The sequence below is a fragment of the Actinia tenebrosa genome, unplaced genomic scaffold, assembly GCF_029948245.1.
Source record: "Actinia tenebrosa isolate PJP-AT-01 unplaced genomic scaffold, QUT_ActTen_1.0 PGA_scaffold17__23_contigs__length_9995812, whole genome shotgun sequence".
In the NCBI taxonomy this organism is placed as follows: domain Eukaryota; kingdom Metazoa; phylum Cnidaria; class Anthozoa; order Actiniaria; family Actiniidae; genus Actinia; species Actinia tenebrosa.
Genome location: NW_028292577.1, coordinates 2,861,586 through 2,883,621, shown reverse-complemented (window position 1 = coordinate 2,883,621; position 22,036 = coordinate 2,861,586). Strand labels below are relative to the sequence as shown.

The following is a 22,036-nucleotide window of genomic DNA, read 5'->3' as shown; positions in this document are numbered from 1 at the left end:
AGCTCGCCAAGCGCGGTTATACTCTCACCACGGGGTTGCCGCACGAAATGACCCTCAAACATAATATGCCAAATTATTCAGTAACTTTTGGAAAGTCTGACCCATTGGGATCTTTATAATGTGCCTCGGGCAAAACAATTACCGACACAGCCATACCCGTAAAATGGAAAGCCGCATCCTCTTACGAAGTCTATTGCGACTTGGTCCATAGTTACAACAATGGAGAAAAGTCTTCTCTTATGTCCAAGTTTCTGCCCAAAGGTAATCCATTTGACCTGGTAGAATACACCCCCATTTCTTTGAGCTATGACTTGTCCAATTTGGTAGAAAGCATAAACATCGCCATTAAGGTGGACGGAAAGACGGTGGATTTCAACGGGCGAAAGATCAATCTTGTTTTGGAATTCATATAATGGGCCGCGTAGAGGACAAACTCAAAAGGATTTACTATGGGCCTGAAGGCTATTGGAAAGGAGCGTCGGCCATCAAGAAACTCGCGACCGCGGCCAGGGTATCAGAAGAAACGGCTAAGAACTGGCTAAGAAAACAAACCCTATGGCAGGTTTATCTTCCCGTACCCAAGTACATTCCCAGGCCCAGCTTTACCGTAAATACCCCTAACGAAGTTCATCAGGCAGATTTGCTCTTCTTACCGCACGACAAGGTGAGAAAGAAGACCTATAGATACGCTTTGACCGTAGTCGATATCGCAAGCAGATACAAGGACGCCGAACCCATAACCAGCAAGGATTCTGGGGAAGTCGCAGAAGCCCTAGGTAGGATTTATAAGCGCGTTTTGAAATGGCCCAAGCTGCTGCAAGTGGATGCGGGGACAGAGTTCATGGGCGTGGTTACTAAGACCCTGAAAGACCACAACACTAAGATTAGGAGAGCTGAAGCTGAGTACCACAGGGGTCAGAGCATTGTCGAAAGATTCAATAAGACCTTGGCCGAGCGTCTCTTTGGATACCAGTATTGGAAAGAGCTGGAAGATCCCTCCAAACGCAACAGGGAATGGACTCAGAGGCTTCCCCAGGTCGTCGCGGCTTTGAACAACGAGGCGGCCAGGGCTACGGGAATAAAACCCAGGGATGCCATAAAAAAGAAACACGTGGAACACAAGTCCTTCGTCAGAAGTTCGAGGGCGGTCTTCCCCCAGGAAAAAAGATTAGGCGATGTCACGGTTCGATATCTCTATGAGCCGGGTGAATTAGAAGGAGGATCCAAAAGAGCTACGGATCCTAATTGGTCTTTGGAAACTTACCAGATCCGAAGTGCGATAGCTAAGAAGGGTCAGCCCATCTTGTATTATCTTCATGATGGTCCCACGCGTGGGTTCGTCAAAGAAGAACTGCTTATCGTGTGATGTCCGAATGCTATCGTATGGATACCATCATCACACATCCATCGCTTACCATCAAATGCAGACAGTGACACCTTCTCCTGTGTAACGTTGTGTATTTGATGTCCGTAGCTGCGCAGGCTGTTCATCTTATGTCGCTGTTCCTTACGCGTACGCAGGACCTTTAAGTAGGAATCGTGGGTTATGTCCTTCTTAACCACGTATTTTTTTACGCCTTTAGCTTTCTTTTCTACACCGTCCAGCTTTAGCACGCTGTACATCTTGGGTTTCAGGCCCACGTATTCCACGATGGGTTTTCCTTTCATCTCATCCTTCATTTTCCCGATTACTTTCTTGTTTTTAGGGGAGTAAAGAAAGTGGTCGCGTGGGTAATCGCTGGTGTCGTATTCATCGATGTCGGGAACACAGTCTTCGTAAATGTCTTCCGTGTGCACCTCTAGTATCAAGGAATCGGTGTCGGTGTATAAGAGGCGGCACTTACCACCGTATTTCGGTTTTAGCTTGTCGTAGTAAAACTCATACATGAGCAGCTTTGATAGGTCTAACACTGTAAACCCCGTGTATACGGGTTTATTCAGGAATAGATTCGCTTTCTTCATGTGAATCACGTAGAAGTTTAACATTTCTACGTATCTAACGAATCCAGGCTGTGACACGTATGCTTCTGCTTCCTCTCTGGTGCTGGCTATCTTTATGCTTACGCGCTTGCGGATGTTCTCCATTGTCTTACCAAATACGCTATTGTTCATTAGTTTAAACAGGTTCTTTTCGAAGTCATTCTTTGCCTGCGTACGCTTTTGTGTGTTAAAGTCAATGTAGGAGCGCATCCATGGTTCCTGTGTGAACTTCAAAACGCGGTGGATCTTCTTCACGCGTAAGCCGTGGCGCACATAGAACTGCAGGTTGCGGTAATGCACCACGTACTTTCGCTTGTCCATCAGGTTCATCGTTAGCTTCCTGTATGGCTTGTATCCGGGACACATTTGCTTTTGCAGCGGAGACAGCTGCTTAAATGGTATCTCTATCGCTTCTGGTGCTAACGGGAACTCATCGTGCGCGTCGTGCAAGTGCTCTGGGTATTCCAAATCAACCTCCAGCACGTAACCTTTGTCGTCTTCTTTACCTACGTTTAGGTAAAACTCTATGGGCTTTATGTTGTCCCATTCGAAGTCGCGTACAGGTAAGTACTGCGACATTGCCCAACCGTAGAGGTTGTTTGCGTCTAAGTAGAAGATGTATGTGGTTGGCTTCTCCGGGTCGTACTCCACCGTGGGATTGTTCGCTTTTGCGTATCGTCTGCTGGGTCCGCAAACACCGCCGCGGATACCGTCTTCCATAAAGCGGTACATGTCGTATTCCGTTAGGAGATCCAGTTGCGCGTTTGTCTTCTTTAGAAGCGCACTCCAACTAAGCCCAGGAGCCGTGTAGAAGTTCGCTGGATCCAACCCGTAGTATTCCATTGCCATCTTTCGAAAGCTTTGGAAAACATCTGCGAGCAGCACTACGTCTGAACGTAGGTAGATGTCGTGGTATTCTCCCATATTCTCACAGGAGTACTTTTCCCACACATCTAACGCATGCTGGTACTCCTCGTCCTTTATACCAGACTCGTTTAGGGTGCTGTAGAATCTCTCTTTGGGTGGTAGGGGTTCTTCGAATCGCTCCCAGGAATCCATGTATTCGTATGGGTAGACTCCTTTCCTTTCCGCGCCGTATTGACTGGAAATGGGGAACTCCGTGTTGTATTTAACCAAGTTTGCTAAGGAGTCCGCCATGAACTGCTGCGAGTCTAAGAACTTCAGCTTGCCCACAGTTACGGACATGTACCTTTCTTTGTTGTTGGGTATGCACTTTACTTCGGAGCCGTCTGTTCCTTGTAAAAGTAAGTGACTGTCGTAACCCCTTAAATTGTGAAAGAATACGGGTATTTCCATTTCTGGGTCTACTTTGAAGTTTATATTGCATTTCCAATGAGCCGCTCCTCTGTATTTACCCGTGATGTGGCAGTGATCTCTAACCTTATCCACATAGAAATCCTCAACGAATGCTTTATGACAATGAATGCAGTGGGTGGAAGGCTTGTTGGGCTTTTCCCCCTTCCTTGCATACCTGCCACATTTGAAATGAGCTTCTCCTAGATACTTTCCATCTTCGTCCCACGCTTTCTTGGCCCGTCTTCCAAACTGGAGAAGCGTATGTTGGCAAATGTGGCATTTCTTTGCCTTGGTAAAAGCCTCCTGGTTCTCTTTGGTAAATACCATCTTCTTTGGGCGTCTTAATTGTTCTCTTATCTCTTCCTCCTCTTCTCGCAATGCTTCTAGAAACTCATTAGCTGCGTTCTTACCTCGGTAAATTACAGGAGGGTCGGCCTTACCATCTGATCTGACTACTATGTAACCAAAGGAGCAGATCTCGTGTAATCCCACCTTATTCGTAGCACCACTTTTCTGCTCTTCCTTAGTTATCAACGCTTCAAAGTCTGCATATATCACGTAAGGCACCTGCATCTGCTTTTGATGGTCTGAGTACAATAGGTTCTTATCTGTGGGCATCTGGATCCGTTGCGCCACTTCTTCGACTCCGCGACATATTTCGTCGTGATCCTTTAGAGCTTTAACGCTGGTAAAGGATAATAAACAACAGTCGCAGAAGTATTTCTTACCTTTGTGCTTGGTGTGTCTGTAAAACAGTCTGCTAACATGTTTAACCCACGAATGATGTCCGCCGTGGTAGAAAAGGTGTATTCGTTCTCCTTTACTCTTTGACAACACTAGTGGTACTATCGTTTGGTCTCTGACTCCGTAAACGTTAATGGCTAGGTCATTTTCCTGCTCGAATATCGGTATGTCTGTCAGCTGCATTGGGAACTCTACGCCATCCCACTCCAAATCATCTGTTGGGTACTTGCTTGGTCTACATGGATCCTTATCTACTGGATACATTGCGGATCGTATTGCCCACATAAAGCAGCGGTTGTCGTCATTCTTTACGTTAACGATTGCCTTCTTCCTTTCTACCCACACCGGCAGGGGCACGTAACTTCCTCCTCGTATTGGCACGTACCTTGCCATGCTAACCTCCATACCTTCTACCTCCTCCACTGTCCAACCTGATCCTTCTTTCGTGTAGTTAGACAGCGACTCCATTATTGCTTCTAAGGTTTCGCTGAGTGACCTATCCAGATTCGTGGACTCTAATATAACCAGTGACTTTGATCGCAGCATTGCTGTCGTCGTTACCTCATCTTTTGATAAACTTACTTCTACCATTATACTAGCTTTCAGGGCTCCTAATTCTTCTATGCCTTTTCGAAGCGTTCTCTTGACCTTCCTTTCTGACTGACGCCAAAACTGTCTAACGTCAATCTCACCGTTACCGGGTATTAACACCGTTTCGAAATTGCTTTGGGATTCCATCTATATAATAGGAAATATCTTATACCTAATTCCAGACCCTTTTCAGATCGTCGTAGTCATACTCACAATCCTGACAATGCCAAAACAATTTAACCTTAGTCTCAAACTTCTTACCACATCCACAATTATAGCTGCTCATACATTTCGTCTTCATCTTCAATTGCTTCTTCAAGTCCACTTCTTTCTTAAAAGTTCTCTTACAATCTTCGCACTCCATATATAGACTAACATATTTAACTACATAAACACGGGATGCGGGTAATCGCGGTACGAATCGAGGAATTCACTTTAGACGGGTAATCCTCCGGTGGTCGTTGCGCTGGAACCCCCATCCCCTATACTACTTACAGGAACTAAATAGGACTACATTCTATTCAATTTGTCAATGATCGGGCATAAAAAATCCCGGGGACAGTGATAATTGGACGATTCGAATTTGGCAGTCAGAAGAATCTTTTAAATTCAATTATTTCCAAATTGGGCAGGCATGTAGTCCTATATTTTTTATTGCAGAAATTTGAACTGTGATACAACTAAATGCAGCATGTTTGCCCGGCTTACAAAAAATCGATACTATGAACTTCCTTTATGAACGATAACTAATAATAATTACCAGAAAAATGCACATGAGTTCAAATAATATTCCATTTATCTACTCTCATCGATTAGAAACTAAAATATGACAAACCAAGAAACAAAATTGCGTCACGAAGTGGCAAAAAGGCTGGACGAGAACATCTTCGACAAGCATTATGCGAAGGGTTCTTTTGTAATGTAGCTCGCAGGTAGGATTACAGCCGTAAAGAACTCAGTAATGGTAACACATAACTCCATATTAAATAGCTCATAGATTCTACTATGAAATCAATTAAACCCCCTCCCCCACCGGTCATAACGGCTAATGTGCTAATAACCGTATTTGGAAATAATAGAGAGTTTTAGATTGACTTTTTTTCTCCCCGCAAACGGCAAACGTGACCACGTTTTCATCGTTTTAATTCGTGTATTTTACTTTACCTTTTACAAAACTTCTCAACAAAGACAAATATTCTTTTGTTTTTCTACTACTTGGACTTTTTTGCGATTCTTTTTAAGCTATTCAAAATAATTTTTAAATGGTCAACTGACGTTTCACGCTTGCCGTGAACGTAAATCTAAAACTCTCTAATGTTATTTTGATTCTATACGTTGTACAAAAAAGTGCATGACAGTTGCTTTTTGATCAAGGAAAGGGGTTACTACATAATATGAAGCATTTCACTGTATTTACCTTTGTTGTTCCTTGCTTAGACCTTAGGAAAGTAATGATCAAAAATTTTGCTGTTCTACGATTTTTGTATCTCAATTTATTAGGCTTACTGCAGTATATTATTATTATCATCATTAATATTAATTTTGTTTTTGTTTTTGTTACATACAGGTGCAGCACCTTTGGTAAAGGTTTCCGTACAATGGATGGTCATGGAACTACTGTTTTTATCCACCCTTCATCAACGGTATCGTATCCTCCCGCAAATTATATTCGCTAGGCCAACGTGTTGCCTAAATTACCCTTAATAGTCTATTTATCGCAGAATTGACTAGTTCAGCCACAGGAAGCCCAATTTAGATTAAAGTGAATGTTGAAAATAAAATCGGGAAAATCAAATAATTAATAAATTTTTAAGTTCGAGATCAAGATGTCCTCCGTAATGTGAAGGAGTAAAAGATCAATAAAAAATGCACCAGAACATTTTTTTTTCGCGCGTGCCTTTGTTTTCCTATATAATTTCCCTATGGTATCTGATGTCGATCTTATGTATATATATTCTGACACTTGTCAGAATTATTTAATTTTTCCGGTTATATTTTCACCATTTACTTTAAATTGGGCTCCCTGTGGTCCAGCATGTCTTCTGTTTGTTCTAGCATCACACTTCCTGATGTTGGTTGCGTTTATGTCTATTTCGTAATTTGTTTACAAAAGTACGATACATAATCAGAGGATATTACTAGGGAAGTCCATCTAGCAACAAATATTGCTTCTATCACTAAACAGGTTGCTAACTAAGCTTGTCAATAGCTGGCGCTGTGATTGAGCTCGCAAAAGGCTCGTGTCTTCTTAAACTCTTCGTGTCTCACAGCTCCAATCGTGTTTTATCACACAGGGAGTCCTATTTAGATAAAAGTGAATTTGGAAATAAAATTAATCAGGAAAAAATTAATAATTAATTATCTTTTTAAAAATTTGAGGTTAAGATAAGGTCCTCCGTAGTACAAAAAGGTCAATAAAATCAATAAAAAATGCTTCTGAATTTTTTTTTCTTGCGCGCCTTTGTTTTCTTATATAATTTCCCTATGATATCCTATGTAGACGATATACTACATAAATACTTTTGTAAGGGTAGAAAGTTCACGCCGCCATCTTGCAAACACAACACTATTTCGTCCAGGATTTCTCCGTCTTTTAGACCTCGAACTCCCAAAAAAAACTTGACCAAAATAATGATTCCGAGGATGAGAGATTCATTTTCTAAACTCTTTAATTGGCTCTTCCTCGCAGATGTCTTTCACACATTGTTCGCGCTGTATAGGTTTTATGTTTGGTCAAATCTTTTATGGGCGTGGGACTCGGACGAGAACCAATTTCGACCTCCTGCTTACTGCTTCTGCTAAGCTGAAGCAGAACAAAAGTGGTGATTTTGATACTTTCGCGAAAAAGCAATAAATGTAATGAAAACTTTAACTTTAGTTTAGTTTTTAGTCTATTTTTAGATTGACATTTTGTTCTTCCCGTAAACGGCAAACGTGACCACGTTTTGATCGTTTTCCTGTAATTTTATTTTGGCTATTGAAAACTATCACACCTTTTTTTACTTTTTTGTTTTTCTACTTCTTGGATTTTTTTTGCGATTTATTTCACCGTGTTCATTTTCAGTAATTTAAAAGAATTTTTCACTGGTCAATTGACATTCACAGTTATCTTGAACGTAAATCTAAAACTCTTTAATAGTTTCATTAATCTTTCTTAAACTTACTAAATCCGCTTTCCCTCTCTGCTTTTAGCTTTTCGGGTGCGAAGATCAGCTTGACTGGATTATCTTCAACGACATTATATGTACTTCAAAAATATACGTCAAAACTGTGTGTCCGGTAAGGTTATTTAAGGTTATTACTTTTAAATCTTGTTTAGAAATTAGATAATATCAAATGAGAAAGTATATTAACATCGCCCACAAATGATTAAAATCTCTCGGCGTCATGATACCTCACCCTGTACGTAAGGAAACCCTGTCAGTGACCACCCTCAGTCTCTGGCCTTTACTAATGATTACTTAAAGGTTTAAAGGGGGTTGATTTGATGTGCAAGGAGACCCTGTGTTATATTGTAAAGCAACAGCATGCGGGCAAAATCTCATATACGTTTACATAGAAGATTATGATTATTTTAAATTTCAATGACTTGATTTATTTATTTATTTTTAATGTTATTTTAACATTTCGTTGTTTTTGTTTTGTTTTTTTTTTTTTTTGTTTTTTGTTTTTGCTTTGTTTTGTTTTTTTTTTTTTTTTTTTTTTTTTTTTTTTTTTTTTTTTTTTTTTTTTTTTTTTTTTTTTTTTTTAATTTATTTATTTATTTATTTATTTATTTATTTATTTATTTATTTATTTATTTATTTATTTATTTATTTATTTATTTATTTATTTATTTATTTATTTATTTATTGGGTTTGAATTTTAGATACGATATGAATGGATTAAGGATTTAATGCCTCGGTTGCATGAAGCAAATGCTTACATTTTATCGGGTTGGACAAGAGAAGATCAGCTATCAGAAGAAAATACCAAGTCGTTCGCTGCTTGCAGCGAAACAAACAAAGACAAGGAATGTCCTGGCACAGCTCAAGGTACATTTGATTAGATTCGCTTTCCTTTTATATGTGAACAGTGTTTCCCAGGGCAGATTAAGAAATTCGAGAAGGTGTGTGTGTAGGGGGGAGGGGGGGGGGGGGATTGATCGAATCTCACCACTGCCTGACAAGGAAATTTTTAAAATATGATTTCCAGAAATTCTATTTCTTGGGATTCAGGAGATATTTCAGACAAATACGAAAATTTTTAATACGAAAGAGGCGCCGCTGCCCCATCGTCCTCATCAATTTTTGCTTATATGTTACTGATAAGTTGCTGCCGTTGACTTTTTTACATTTCCACACCGATTTTTTTTTTTTTTTTTTTTTTTTTTTGCTTAAAATGTTTTTCACGGATACTAATGTGTATACTGAATGAACAAATATCTTCGTTTCGTTGCTAGGAGACCATCTTAGTTTGGCTAAGAGAAGCACAAGTGATACCATAGAGGCAGCAAGACAACGTTATTTGGAGAGAAAGCGAGTGCGGTCTTCTTTATATGACTAAGTATCAAAAGCACTTTTAATTTGATACCTTATACTTCCAAATAAAATGAATCTTTTTTTTATATGTCTCTCTTGAGCCTTACTATTTTAAAAACTTCCACACCCTGCTCAACCAAAGACAAACGCCGTCATACTAGACTGCCCTGATTCCCGATTTCTATCTTTCGATATCGTGTTCCTCAAGAATATACTTTCATACCAATAAATATATTGTTTATAACACCATATCATCCAAACCAATGATCCCCCATCTCATATCCCTGTTTATTCAACCCTATTCATTATCTAAAATTGCAAAATTTACCCCCACATAGGCAATTGATAGCAACATACGATATTCAGTAATTTTTTCCCCATTTCAAATATACCAATAGTAAAATGCCTTAAATCCTATTACCTATCTTCAGTTTAAACTTACGTTATGTCTGTAATATATCTCTGTGCTTTGCAGAAGACACATGCGCCTTTAGAGCGCTTGTTATTCTATTTTGTTATCCTTATTGCTCAGTAAGTCCACTAGATACTAGCTATTGAGATAAACACAATTAATAATGGTAATTGAACTGAGTGGAGTGCAATTTGGTCTGAAATCAAACGCGCGATTACAAAATCGCACGACCGCGTAGCGGGAGTGCGATTTGTAATTGCAAGTTTGATTTCAGACCAAAATTGCACGACACGAAGTTCAATTACCACTTTATTATATCCATTTTGAAATCTATTTCGAAAAAGACGTTTTTTCCAGTTAAACCGACATGACTTACAATCTAAAAGCAGTCGATTCAAACATGCTGTCAAGAGAACTTGTTTATACTGATCGAGCAATGATTCTCATTTTGAAAACCAACACTTTCAACCCAAAACTAAAATGAATTTATATCGGACCAAAAGGTTTACAAATTAAGAAAAATTTACTTACATTAAATAGCAAGACAATCCTGCCCAAAAGGGTTGTAATGAACTGGCTGTTGTCCATACAGCCAATGCTCACTGCTTGTATTTTTACTATTTCTGTTCAACATGTTTAGATCACACTTGTGCCGACAAAACAGCAAAAATCAAAGGTTGTTTAGTCCTTCGGTTGTCCTTAAGAAGTCACGTAGCTCAGCAAAAATCTTCTTCTTAGGAAAAACTTCTTTTAATGACTGTATTTTCGATGTGTTGTTATGCTTTAAAGATTGAAAAGGAAACCACTTTCCACGATCAATCGCCAAAAGGTCACATTCAAAAGATGCCGATTGCATTTTCCCCCACTGCTTTTAACTGTAATATCTTCAACTTACTTAAGCAGTTACTTTACAAAGATGCTTTTGACGATTTTAAGTGATCAGTTGGTCTTTTTAAGTCCTTTTTACGGCTTTTTAAGTCTTTTCTTAAGACTTTAGACGGTAAATCGTTCTTCAGAAAATTTTTTTTTGAGCCGTGGCTTTTTTTTTCGCAAGAAGCGGTGAGCTCAACACTCAGATGGATTCCTTGATATAATTGGCTAGAAAATGACGTCTCTCTTGTGATTGGTTCATATCAGTTGATGTGCAAAATCGTGCAATTTAGAGCTCAAAATCGTGCAATTTATGCTGAAATCACTGCTGCAGGGAACCAATCAGATTGCAGGATTTGCTTGTGATTTCAAAATGGATGTAATAAATAAAGAAACTTATTCTCTTGTACTGTATTGTTAGAGATTTACGTACTACGACCCGAGTTCGAGTTCGAGTTCGAGTTTCCGACTGAGTTCGGCTCAGTTACCAGTTTAGTCAAACAAGTTTAGAAATACTATTGATAAAAGAAATTGAAGAAAGTATTATGAGATTTCATAATTGATTTCATAAACTGGCTTATGGAGGTTGTGTCAGGCAGAGTCTAGATGTGATAGTATAAATGAATATTGCGACTTTAAAGAGCAAGGAGAAGACTTTGTTCTGACATATATTCTGAAAATGAGTTGCATCGAAGAGCAAACATCATAAAATGCATATTGGATATTCGCTTTGCCACAGGAAAGCCAAAGAAAAAGCCAAACAGCTATTGACATTTTGCTTCTATCACAGGAAGCCCACAAGGGGTGGGGCAGTTTTTTTTATGACTGCGAAAACTGTAATCAAACCGCCCTTTGGCGAACTCGTGGATACTAGTTGACGTTCTAAAGATTGGGCCTCCTGTGTTCTTATGCTTGTTGACATTCGAATGTTTTAAGGTATTTCGTTCAATTTCATATTTCAAATACTCGATCTTGCTGGTAAGATGATAAGTCGTCCTTTTATTTTCCTTTTAACACCTACTTTGTTTAGTTCTTTGTTATTTTTTCGATGCATCCGCTCGACCCACGAGTCTTTTGAAAACATCTAAATATGTTGACGATTGTACATATTAAGCGTTCCTGTTCACTTCAATACGCATCAGCAAAAAAGGTTTAACTCATTAAGATTTTAGTTCAGGCATTAATTGTATATTTTTACATCAACTTGCATCTATCCTTGATGTATAAATATTCCGAAGAGAAAACTATGTGCGAGTATGCGTATGCTCAGTGGGTCCACAGTGCTAGAAACATCCCACATGTTTCATCAGCACTTCATTTCCTCATATAAATACCCAATGTAATCTATACTACATAAGAGTTTCGTACTTGCCAAGGGTGTCGTGTAACGTTCGTAATCAGATGACGTAAGGCGACAGATCAACGTTTAATTATCGATCTGCTAACATCTTAGTGAATGAGCGAGCGAGTGACACATTTGCATATTCACACCCCTCACAATAACTCGTTTCTACGCTTCGCGTATCCACGAGTTAAAAACGGAACAGTACTACACGCTTACGACAAAATTTCGATATTTTTATAAACATCACGTCATTGACGGCACTGTCTTACTGCAAGCCACATTCTGTTTCCCACTGATAAGGCTGCGTTCATTATGTATACCGCAGGGGGTGGGGGTGGGGGTGGGGGGGGGGGGCAGAGAAAATTTTTGGGGGGGGGTCATAAAATTTTTCAGGTGTTCAAGGGGGGATATTAAATTATTTTTGTAATGGTAGGGGGAATGCTAATTTTTCTGTCAACAGCAAATGACTATTTAATTAACTAACATATTAAACTCAACAAGAAATTTAATGAACAGGATAATTGTACACCACTATTTAAATAACTTTGTAATCTTGATCATCATCATTTTCAATTCTATCACTATTGTCATCATCATTATCATGTAAAGGAAACACGTTATAGCTAAAACTTCGCCCCCGAAATTATTTAAAAATTATTCAACATCCGTAAACTATGTTCCTCCCTTGATAGAGTCCTGTATACGTGTTTCCTTAACATGCCCTACTTCCTATACATAGATAAGGATAGTTAATCTTTAAATAAAGGACTTTAAACTTTTATTGTAAAACTTCCTGAAGAAGTGTACCGAGAGTTAGACGAAACGCGTAGGAGATATAAAATAAAAAGTTTTACAACCTAGCATCTAGACTTGCTCCAAGTCGACCTCTCTTGTTTTCCTGGAGTTTTTTAATTCGAGCGAAGCGAGAATCTTGCGAGCGCAGCGAGCGAGCGACGAAGTCGCGAGAGGTCGACTTGTCGAACTTGCAGGGTATTCATTTACGTTTCCCGACATTTCCGAATTTGATACAGGAGTATCGGCTTTCGGGGGCGTCTATGAAGACTGCTTTGACATTGTTTTTCAGTCGGCGAAATAAGGATCGATGACTGTTTATAACAGCGCTTAGACAGGGCTACCAAAAACAATGTTGAATTTGCCATCCAAGATGTGTCGTAGCTGTTCTTTCGAGCAGAAAAAAAAACAAACAAACAAAAAACAAAGCGGGCGGCGGACTTTGCGAAAGTCTACCTAGCATCCTAAATGCTGTTCACTGGTTCCTTCCAAAAAAGTTTCAAAACTTTTCAAAAAAATAGTCGTCAGAGAGGAGGAAATGGAAACCGATATTCCTCATCCAGTTCAGTGTGTATCGCGATCAGGAAGACAGTCTATAGCAAGCTCTCGTTACCAGTCATCGCAATGGCTTGCATAGGAATGTGTAGGTATCAGGACAAAGAAGTGTTTGTATTTAAGTATATGGGGGGGGGGGGGGGGACAATTTTTTTCCTGCTAAAGGAGGGGGGGGGGGCACAATTCTTTTTGACATTAAGTGGGGGGGATCTTGAAATTTTGGAGTATTTTTGAAATTTCCTCTGCCCCCCCCCCCCCCCCCCCCCTGCGGTATAAATAATGAACGCAGCCTAAGAAAACTGCTTTACAGCTTATGCTACAAAATCAAACGTTCTCTCTGTCTCTGTTTCTCTCTGTCTCTTTCTCTTTCTTGCCTCCTCTTTAGGAAAATAATAAATATTTACCATAAAATAAATATTTTCGCACGCAATTCCATGGTTACGTAGTTGTAATGATCTTTCTTGTCATTGTTTAACATCCTTTCCATGACGATGCGTGATGAGACCCTAATGCTTGAAATTAAAATAATTGTAAAATTCTGTGTTGACGAAACATACGGATATTCACAACTTGTACTTCGTGTGCTATTCGTGCTTTACTATAAAAGGACTTAAGACGCCATATGACATGACAGAGAAACAACGTGGTTCTCAGTGGTAATGGTCGCAGGATCACAAAAACGAACGAAGTAAACTGGTACCTAACTCGAACTCAAACTCGAGCTCGAGTCATGAAAGTGTAAGCATGTGTACGAGACATTGATATGTGGATGCTGAACAACAAATTAAAGCTTAATGATGATAAAACTGAAATCCTGATATTCCATGCTAAGCACCGCCCGGCTCCACCAGTACATGCAGTGCAAGTGGCTAGTTCCTCTGTCACTCCTTCAGAGTGTGCAAGAAACATTTGCGTTATTTACGATAATACCTTATCTCTGGACAGCCATATAACTCAGATTTGAAAATCTGCTTTTTATTTTATTAGAAACATTTCACGCATAAGGAAATTTTTAAGTATTGAAACCACTAAGATATCAATTCACGCTTTCATTACAAATAAGTTAGATAATTGTAATGCCTTACTTTTTGGTTTACCGAAGCATCTTTTGCAGAGGCTGCAGTATGTACAAAACACTGCTGCCAGGCTGGTTACCTTATCACGCAAATCTCAGCATATCACACCCATTTTAGTACAGCTGCATTGGTTGCCGATTGAGCAGCGTATCGAATTTAGAATTCTTCTTTTTACGTATAAAGTTATCCATGGTATTGCGCCAAAGTATCTCTGCGATTTACTTGAGTCTTATGCTCCTCAACGCTGTTTGAGATCTGGTTCTAAGAGGTTACTCAAGGTTTCAAATTATAATCTAAAGTCTTATGGATACCGCGCTTTTTCTATTTCTCCTCCAATGCTTTGGAATGCCTTGCCACTGCAAATTAAATGTAGTACATCTTTAAATATTTTCAAGAGTTATCTCAAAACATATTTATTTCGCAAAGCTTTTCATTGATCATTCGTTAAATCTTATTGACTTTTAGATTACATAGTTTTTTGATTTTGATATTACAGATATTGTTATTATTAACTATTATTTGTTTGTAAAGCGCTTTTGGACATTTTAGGAAAGGGCGCTATATGAATAAAATATAATAATAATAATAATAATAATAATAATAATAATAATTATTATTATTATTATTATTATCATTATTATTGTGATAGAAAATCTCATACTATTACAGTCAGAGATAAAGCAGGCAATTGCTTTCTCTTATTTTGACTGACAAGAGGTATTGTTTGCCCTTATGGTCGCCAAGGTTGTTTTTTCGTTGTTATGCTAGTGCTAGAGACATGATCTTCATTTTGCAAGGTGTTCTTAAATCTCAAATGTTCTGGAATAGTTTTTTTCCGGAGGATCAAATTCCTTAGTAGATTTGAAGTACTTCCCCACAGCTCTTCTTGTATTAGTTCAGTGTCACTTTCATATGTCTCCCAATTTTCATATTCAACGGAATGCTCGCTGCATGAGCTTGAACTGCTGACCCAATCAGGGCTGTAACCTTCCATTTCCTCTTGGATCTCTGAAACATTTCCGCTTAGTGGCATTGTTTGAACGGACTGAACGAGATGTTTTGACAAAAGGCATAATAAAAGTTGGATGAACTCCATGTCTTCCGCTTTTTCTTCTTTTCTCAATGAATTCGTTCGCCCCTTAATCTCGGCACATTTTCCCTCGAGGTCTCGATACATTTCTTTTTCGTATGATGTACCTTTCTGCTTTAAATTTTGGTGTGCGTTTGTTCGTTTCTCCATTTCATTGGCATCGACGCTTGATGTCTTTTCAAGAAAATAACAAAGATGTTTTTCTTTCTTGTGCCTCAGGGCCCTTCGCATTCTGTACGTATTTTGTTTTGCTCTTCCTAAACCATCTTCTGTGCCACTATTAGCCTTTTGTTCCTTTAAAGTAGTTTTCCCTGAGGCAAGCCCACATCCTTCAGGCGGAACATTGAAACTAACGTTTCTATCCCTGCTTCTTGCATCTGGATGTGCCTGTTTCGACGCTTCTTTTCCAATTTTTATAAGGGCTGGTTCTACCGCATCTAAATTTTTTTGAGTTGTAGTGTCATTGGTTTTAGGACTTTCTTCCTCTTGGGGGTTAATTGTATAAGATTTGGCAAAAATTATTTCCTTTAGCCGTTCTAGTATAAAATCTGACATTTCGAATTCTTTTGAGTTTGTGTCTGTGTTTGACTTCACTTCTGTATAAGAATCATTTAGAACAGATATGTAAAAATTTACAAATAAGAATGTCATCAGCACTTTGTAGCCAAAGCCAAAGAGGGGACCTAGGATTGGAAGGTTATTCCTCATTGTATCCAAGTCCATTTTTGCCCCAAGTGACTTCAATAGCTGTGAATAAAAAGCCTGTAACATAGTGTGATACTGATACATTGAACTACCTAAAGTTAAACATCCAACCAAGGCAAATGAAACCATGACGACAAAAAGGATGACCGAGTAGACAAGAAGAGTTTCTCTGGCAGATTTTAAGGAAGCGGAAAAGATGATTATGTGAGGATTAAAACGTAGCATACGTAGAATTTTTACGGTTGCAATAAAGACAGCCAATGAAAGTGCAGCATCTTCAGCGTTCTTCCATGCGAGGGCAGGCTGAAAGTTCACTGTCAAGTAGGGGTTTTCTTTTACGTGTTGAACGGCTTCCAGAAGCATCTTTTCTTTGATGACGTAACAAACCACAACACTACATGCGACAAGCACTTGAATTATTTCAAGCAAGTTCCAAAAACTATTGAAGTAATTCCGTTTCATTTTGAATGCCTTTCTTGCCTCGCGTGCCAAGTAAAATATTACGAGGAATATAAACAGTAACTTGCTTATTAGAAAAAAATCGTATGAAGCAGATTCCGTTCCATAAAGGGCAATTGTTTCGACTACTTGAAAGGGGTGTCCAAATGTTGTAGGAAGAGCTTCATAATATAATGTTATCGCACTTAACTGATTCGTGCTGGGATTGAATATTGATAATTCGAGCAGTAATGCCCGAGTTCTCGGATCAATCCACTTATTCGTGCGTAAGGGACTTGTGACAAAATTAGCGGTTTCGTTATTATATCCCAAATCTGCTGAGTAACCTCCTCTACTGTATGTGTGAAAGTAACCCCAAGAGGGCAAATCCACATTGGCTGCACTGTAACGCCATGGTTTTGGACATAGCTGAGATACATTGGTCCATGATTTAAGACCGTCTTCGTTATGGAAAGGTATCCATCCAGGAAGAAATAATGGGTTTTTTTCTTCTTCTTTAAAAGAATATCTGCCGTAGCAAGTAGAGGTAATAGTTTTTGCTTTCTTGGGAATGACACAGCTTTCTAAAACATGAAAAAAATATATAACCGTAAATGAAGAGTGAAATGTGTTTCATTGCGACACATGTTAAAGTACTTTACAAAAGAAGGAATTCGAAACTGGCATTTTCATTTTCTCGTTAGCATTCTTGGTTCGAGAGAGATTCAAGTTTTACGTTTATGCTAATTAGGAGGTTGATGCCGTCATTCTCAACTCAGTTTCCTTCAACATTACAGCATATCTCTAAAAGTATTTGATGATTGTCATTCAAACTTTGCAGTATTCTTGTATACTACTAAATTTGGTTGATTTTGATTGAAATTGGGCTGAGATATAACACATCAAAAACTTATATTTTTGCTTTCCCTCTATTCGTAATCTTTTTTCGACTATTCGACAGCACAAATTCCAAATTTCGTGTGTTTTGATGTTTAGGATGTTTAGGGCGTAGCTCAGTTGGTTAGTGCGCGGACTTCAGAGCTAGAGGTCCAAAGTTCAATCCTCAGTAACTCCACGTCTGTTTCGACTTCTCTCTGTTCTGTGTAGCTTTAGTTAGTTTTAAATACCCGTTAAAAGGAGCACTGATAGTTAGAGGGGGTGGAGGGCGCACCTTCGAGCGCATTAAACATGAGTCCCTGGCTCGGGAGATTTGGGCAACCACTCCCCGCGTTATCCAAGTAAAACAAATTACCTTTACCTTTTGCATTTATGTTGTTGTTGTTATATTATCCAATGAGAGTTCGTGTAGGAATGAATATCACAGAGAGCCAATCAGAATCTATTATATATTAATCGTGCTGATTTGCAGACGTACTTTAAGAAGAAAATTACGAATGCAACGCAGGCTACCGTTCTCGGTACTTAATTTAACTCTAATATAATATCCCTATATTTCGACGTCGCGTTTGATCAGCCTTAGCATCGATGGTGCTCTTATTCTTTTATTAAGGCCCATTTTATAGTAAGGAACACTAAAAGTTGATTTAAATTTGGTTCATGCGGACTGTTTACTTTTAACACACTGAACAAAGGATAACACTGAGCAAAAATAGAACTCCAAAATGGAGTATTGACTAGTTATACCAATACCTGGTTTGATTCTAAGTTGGCGAATTCGAGGCATTCCTATAAGAATTGACCTTTTATTTCCAATGTACACTTCTTTTGGTTCAGGTGCACTATTGTACCACTGGCCTGCATAAGCGCTTTCAGCATATTGCGTTTTGATCCATTCCCAGTATTTTTCTGACGTCGTTAGCTAAAAAAAAGAATGCAAACTTCCATTAAAATGTACTAAGTGATCAAAGTATCGATCCTGGCAAGGTCAAGGGTTTTAAAAACGAGACTGGTCAGTCTGAAATACCAAAGCATTCGCGAGGCTGGCATGGGATGCCCGGCGACCCTCGTTATCAGGCTGGACACATACAGTTCTTTAGCGAAAAAAAACTTTGCTCAATTTGATTTTAAATTCCTTCGATAACTTAAGTATCTTCCATAAAAATCCCATAGGTAGTCGAAAATGCTCGCGCTGATTGGCTAGAGATGACGTATACAAGCGGGTATATTTCACGTGGAATCGCCTTTTTGAAGCTGAATCGCATGCAAAATCAGGGACTTCGCGTTAAATTAAATCTTAATTTTTGTATATTATTTCCCATCAAAACACCAAATAAGCAAGGGCGCCAGGACAGACGGATTGGGTTTTAAATATGTGTGATTGTTTCAGTTATTCGTAGATTTCTAATTGAATTGATATATGTTTGTTTCTAAGTGGATACTAAATAGTGTTCACTTATCTTTAAAAATAATTGTCCTTTCCATCCGCCGGCGTCGCTTCGTTAAATTTGATTAACTTATTAAAGGAGTAATCGCTAACGAAGCGACGCCGGCGCTGCTTGGCAAGGATAGTGCAGCGGTAAATACTCAGAGCGTACGTACAGCTGATTCAAACCAGAAAGACCGTTGGTGGACTTGGTAAATATATTCATATCGTACGGCTGATTCAAACCAGAAAGACCGTTGGTGGACGTGGTAAACATATTCATATCGTACGGCTGATTCAAACCAGAAAGACCGTTGGTTGGAACGGACGTTTATTTTTAAAGATAGGTGAACACTATTTAGTATCTATTTAGAAACAAACAAATATCAATTCAATTAGAATAACTGAAACAATCACACATACATCTAAAACCCAATCCGTCTGACCTGGCGCCCTTGAAATAAGCGCAAAAACCACTTAACAAGAAACAAATGAAGATAGCTACTTAATGAAATAAAAGATAAGTTCCCGAAATTTGAATTAAAATTGAAGACATTTAAAAAGCTGAATCATGTGAAGATACAGGTAGCCCTCGCTGTTTTAATAAGCATAAATATATCGTATTAATAAGTATATTTTTGATCTTTTTGCTATGGGATTCAAGTAAAATTTATTTTTGACTACGGAATTGCACAGAATTTTCACTCGAAAACCGGTATCACACTCATCGCTTCGCGATTCCTGCGATATCGGTTTTCTAGTGAAATTCAACGTGAAATTCCATCGCCAACGAATGAATATCACTGTAATAATAATAATAATAATGATAATAATAATATAATAATTATAATAATATAATAATTATAATCAATATTAGTAATAATTATAATAATTATACAGCTTCTCATTAATCCCATATAGGTAACTGTCCAATTATTTTCTTAATTGGACAGGTCTTGTTGATATGGGATTAATTAGGCAGCTATATAATATATAATTTATCTGACTGCCAAATTGGACTCGGCCTACGGCCTCATCCAATTTTGTCAGTCCTTGGAATATTCCTTGTCCAATTATTTCTTAATTGGACAGCATGGAGTCCTATTACATATATACTAATGATGATGATAATAGTAATAATAAGTATAGGAAATCGCACGATCTCGAGTACAATTTGGAAATTAATAGACACGAGTAATGTTTTGAAAGTTCTTGTAATTGCGCGAGCCTTTAGGCGAGTGCAATTAAAGAACTTTCAAAACATTACGAGTGTCTATTAATTCCAAATTGTACGAGAAGATCGTGCGATTTCCTGTTTATAGTTCACTCAACAAAATTTCAGTAAAAAATGCGAAGCGACGCCGTTCATCTTTATCTATTTGGTGGCCGATTTTCAGTCCATCGTGCAACTGAAATGCATAAAAAAGATTAGTTCTTACGACTTTAAAATTTTATTTATGTTTTTTAAGTACAAAATGATAGAAAATAATTGTTTTGACATTATTTTGGCCGTGTTGCCATAGCGACTTAATTCGGTACTCCAGAGGAGTACAATAAACGCTATAATTGTACTCCTCTCGACCAATCAGAGTCGAGTAATTTTGTTGAGTGTACTATAATAATAATAATAATAATAATAATAATAATAATAATAATAACTTTATTTCTGTGTCAGTAAATATAGGGGTTGCCCACTAAATAAGGACACCACAGTAGCATTTATGTTATAATGTTAGGATTTTAAATGTACGCCCATGTTGTAAATCAGCTTTTGTTGATATTATGTTAAATAAATCGAGCCGGTGTAACTGGGATGTAATGCGAAATGATACTGGATCCCAGGTTCCATTAGCTGAATTACGGTTTCCATGGGCCGGATTCCAAAATTAATTTTATTGGATTCGAAATTCGGGATTCCCTTTAAGAAAATAAATTTTTTCATCATTAATAATAATTATTTATGTAAAAAATTAAAGAAAGAAAAAAAGATTCCACTGTGCCATACTCGCGAGACTTCCGAAGAGTTGAGGCGTCGTATGGACTTCGAACCTGACGGCAATTTAGGCGTTCTACCCTTGGGTGTACGAATTACGGAAGAAAATGTTAAAAACAAAAATAAATAAATGAATCTCTTTATATTAGTGTCTAGTCTTTCTAGGTCATTCGAACTAATTGGGGACATTTTTCACCCACACAGACTATCGTACTCTAGACCTGGTACGCTCCACACTCGACCCTCGACATAAAAACGAGACTTGTGTTCGGCTTACCTTTTGCCGCACTTGATGCCAGATCTTATACAATGCATTGGATTCCAAATAAAGTGGATTGCTGATCCCATGAACTGGATTCCGAATTCCAAATGTCGGATTCCAGATTTCAAAATTAACTTTTTTTGTCGATTCGGGATTCCCTTCCATGCTGTATTTTTTTTAAAACTTTCAATGACATGGGTAAATGAAGTTAATTAAAGGTAGAGTTAATTAAAGGTATAGTTGCCTTTTGGAGCCGGCTATATTTGAATGCTCTGGGCATGTTACCATTTTAATATGTTACCATGTTACCATGTTACCATGTTACCATGTTACCATGTTACCATGTTACCATGTTACCATGTTACCATGTTACCATGTTACCATGTTACCATGTTACCATGTTACCACGTTACCATGTTACCATGTTACCACGTTACCACGTTACCACGTTACCATGTTACCATGTTACCACGTTACCACGTTACCACGTTACCATGTTACCACGTTACCATGTTACCATGTTACCATGTTACCATGTTACCATGTTACCATGTTACCATGTTACCATGTTACCATGTTACCACGTTACCATGTTACCATGTTACCATGCTGGCATGTTACCATGTTACAATGTTACCATGTACCGGTTTATTTCAAACTCGACATGCACTCATTACAATCATGTCAACAACGCCTAAAAGAATGTTACACTCATAAAAGTTTACTTTCTATGCCGTTACGAATCGTTTGCAACAGCAGTCAACGAAGTCAATTTTATATTAAAATTCATTTGCTGACAAGGGAATTCCACGTTGAATTTCAAGAGTGAAATTCATTAAAATTCCCAAGTCAGATAATAGATTTTACTTGAATCCCATGGCAAAACGATTGAAAATAGGTTATTTATACGATATATTCATACTTATTAAAACAGCAAGGACTTCCATCCAATTTTTGAAAGCATATCCTCAACAAATTGAAATCAGTTTTTAATGTGTCTGTCCACTTATTGAAGATATATTG

At 38.1% G+C, this 22,036-nt stretch overlaps 2 protein-coding genes across 3 annotated transcripts in view; one reads left to right on the top strand and one right to left on the bottom strand.

The window, feature by feature from the left end:
• LOC116304366 (putative ATP-dependent RNA helicase DHX40) overlaps positions 1 to 9,238 on the top strand; it is a 37,520-nt gene extending 28,282 nt beyond the window's left edge. For both annotated transcript variants that reach the window (XM_089031639.1, XM_089031640.1), the window contains 5 exons: positions 5,449 to 5,564; positions 6,200 to 6,275; positions 7,825 to 7,911; positions 8,501 to 8,666; positions 9,074 to 9,238. In XM_089031639.1, the coding sequence (XP_088887765.1) occupies positions 5,449 to 5,564; positions 6,200 to 6,275; positions 7,825 to 7,911; positions 8,501 to 8,666; positions 9,074 to 9,177 (549 nt within the window). In that variant the 3' untranslated portion in view covers positions 9,178 to 9,238. The remainder of the gene's footprint in view (positions 1 to 5,448; positions 5,565 to 6,199; positions 6,276 to 7,824; positions 7,912 to 8,500; positions 8,667 to 9,073) is intronic.
• A 5,602-nt stretch (positions 9,239 to 14,840) lies between these two features.
• LOC116289550 (polycystin-1-like protein 2) overlaps positions 14,841 to 22,036 on the bottom strand; it is a 38,617-nt gene continuing 31,421 nt past the window's right edge. Inside the window, exons 17-18 of the mRNA XM_089032003.1 lie at positions 18,086 to 18,254; positions 14,841 to 17,019 (exon numbers count right to left, since the gene is read on the bottom strand). Of these exons, the coding sequence (XP_088888129.1) occupies positions 14,933 to 17,019; positions 18,086 to 18,254 (2,256 nt within the window). The 3' untranslated portion in view covers positions 14,841 to 14,932. The remainder of the gene's footprint in view (positions 17,020 to 18,085; positions 18,255 to 22,036) is intronic.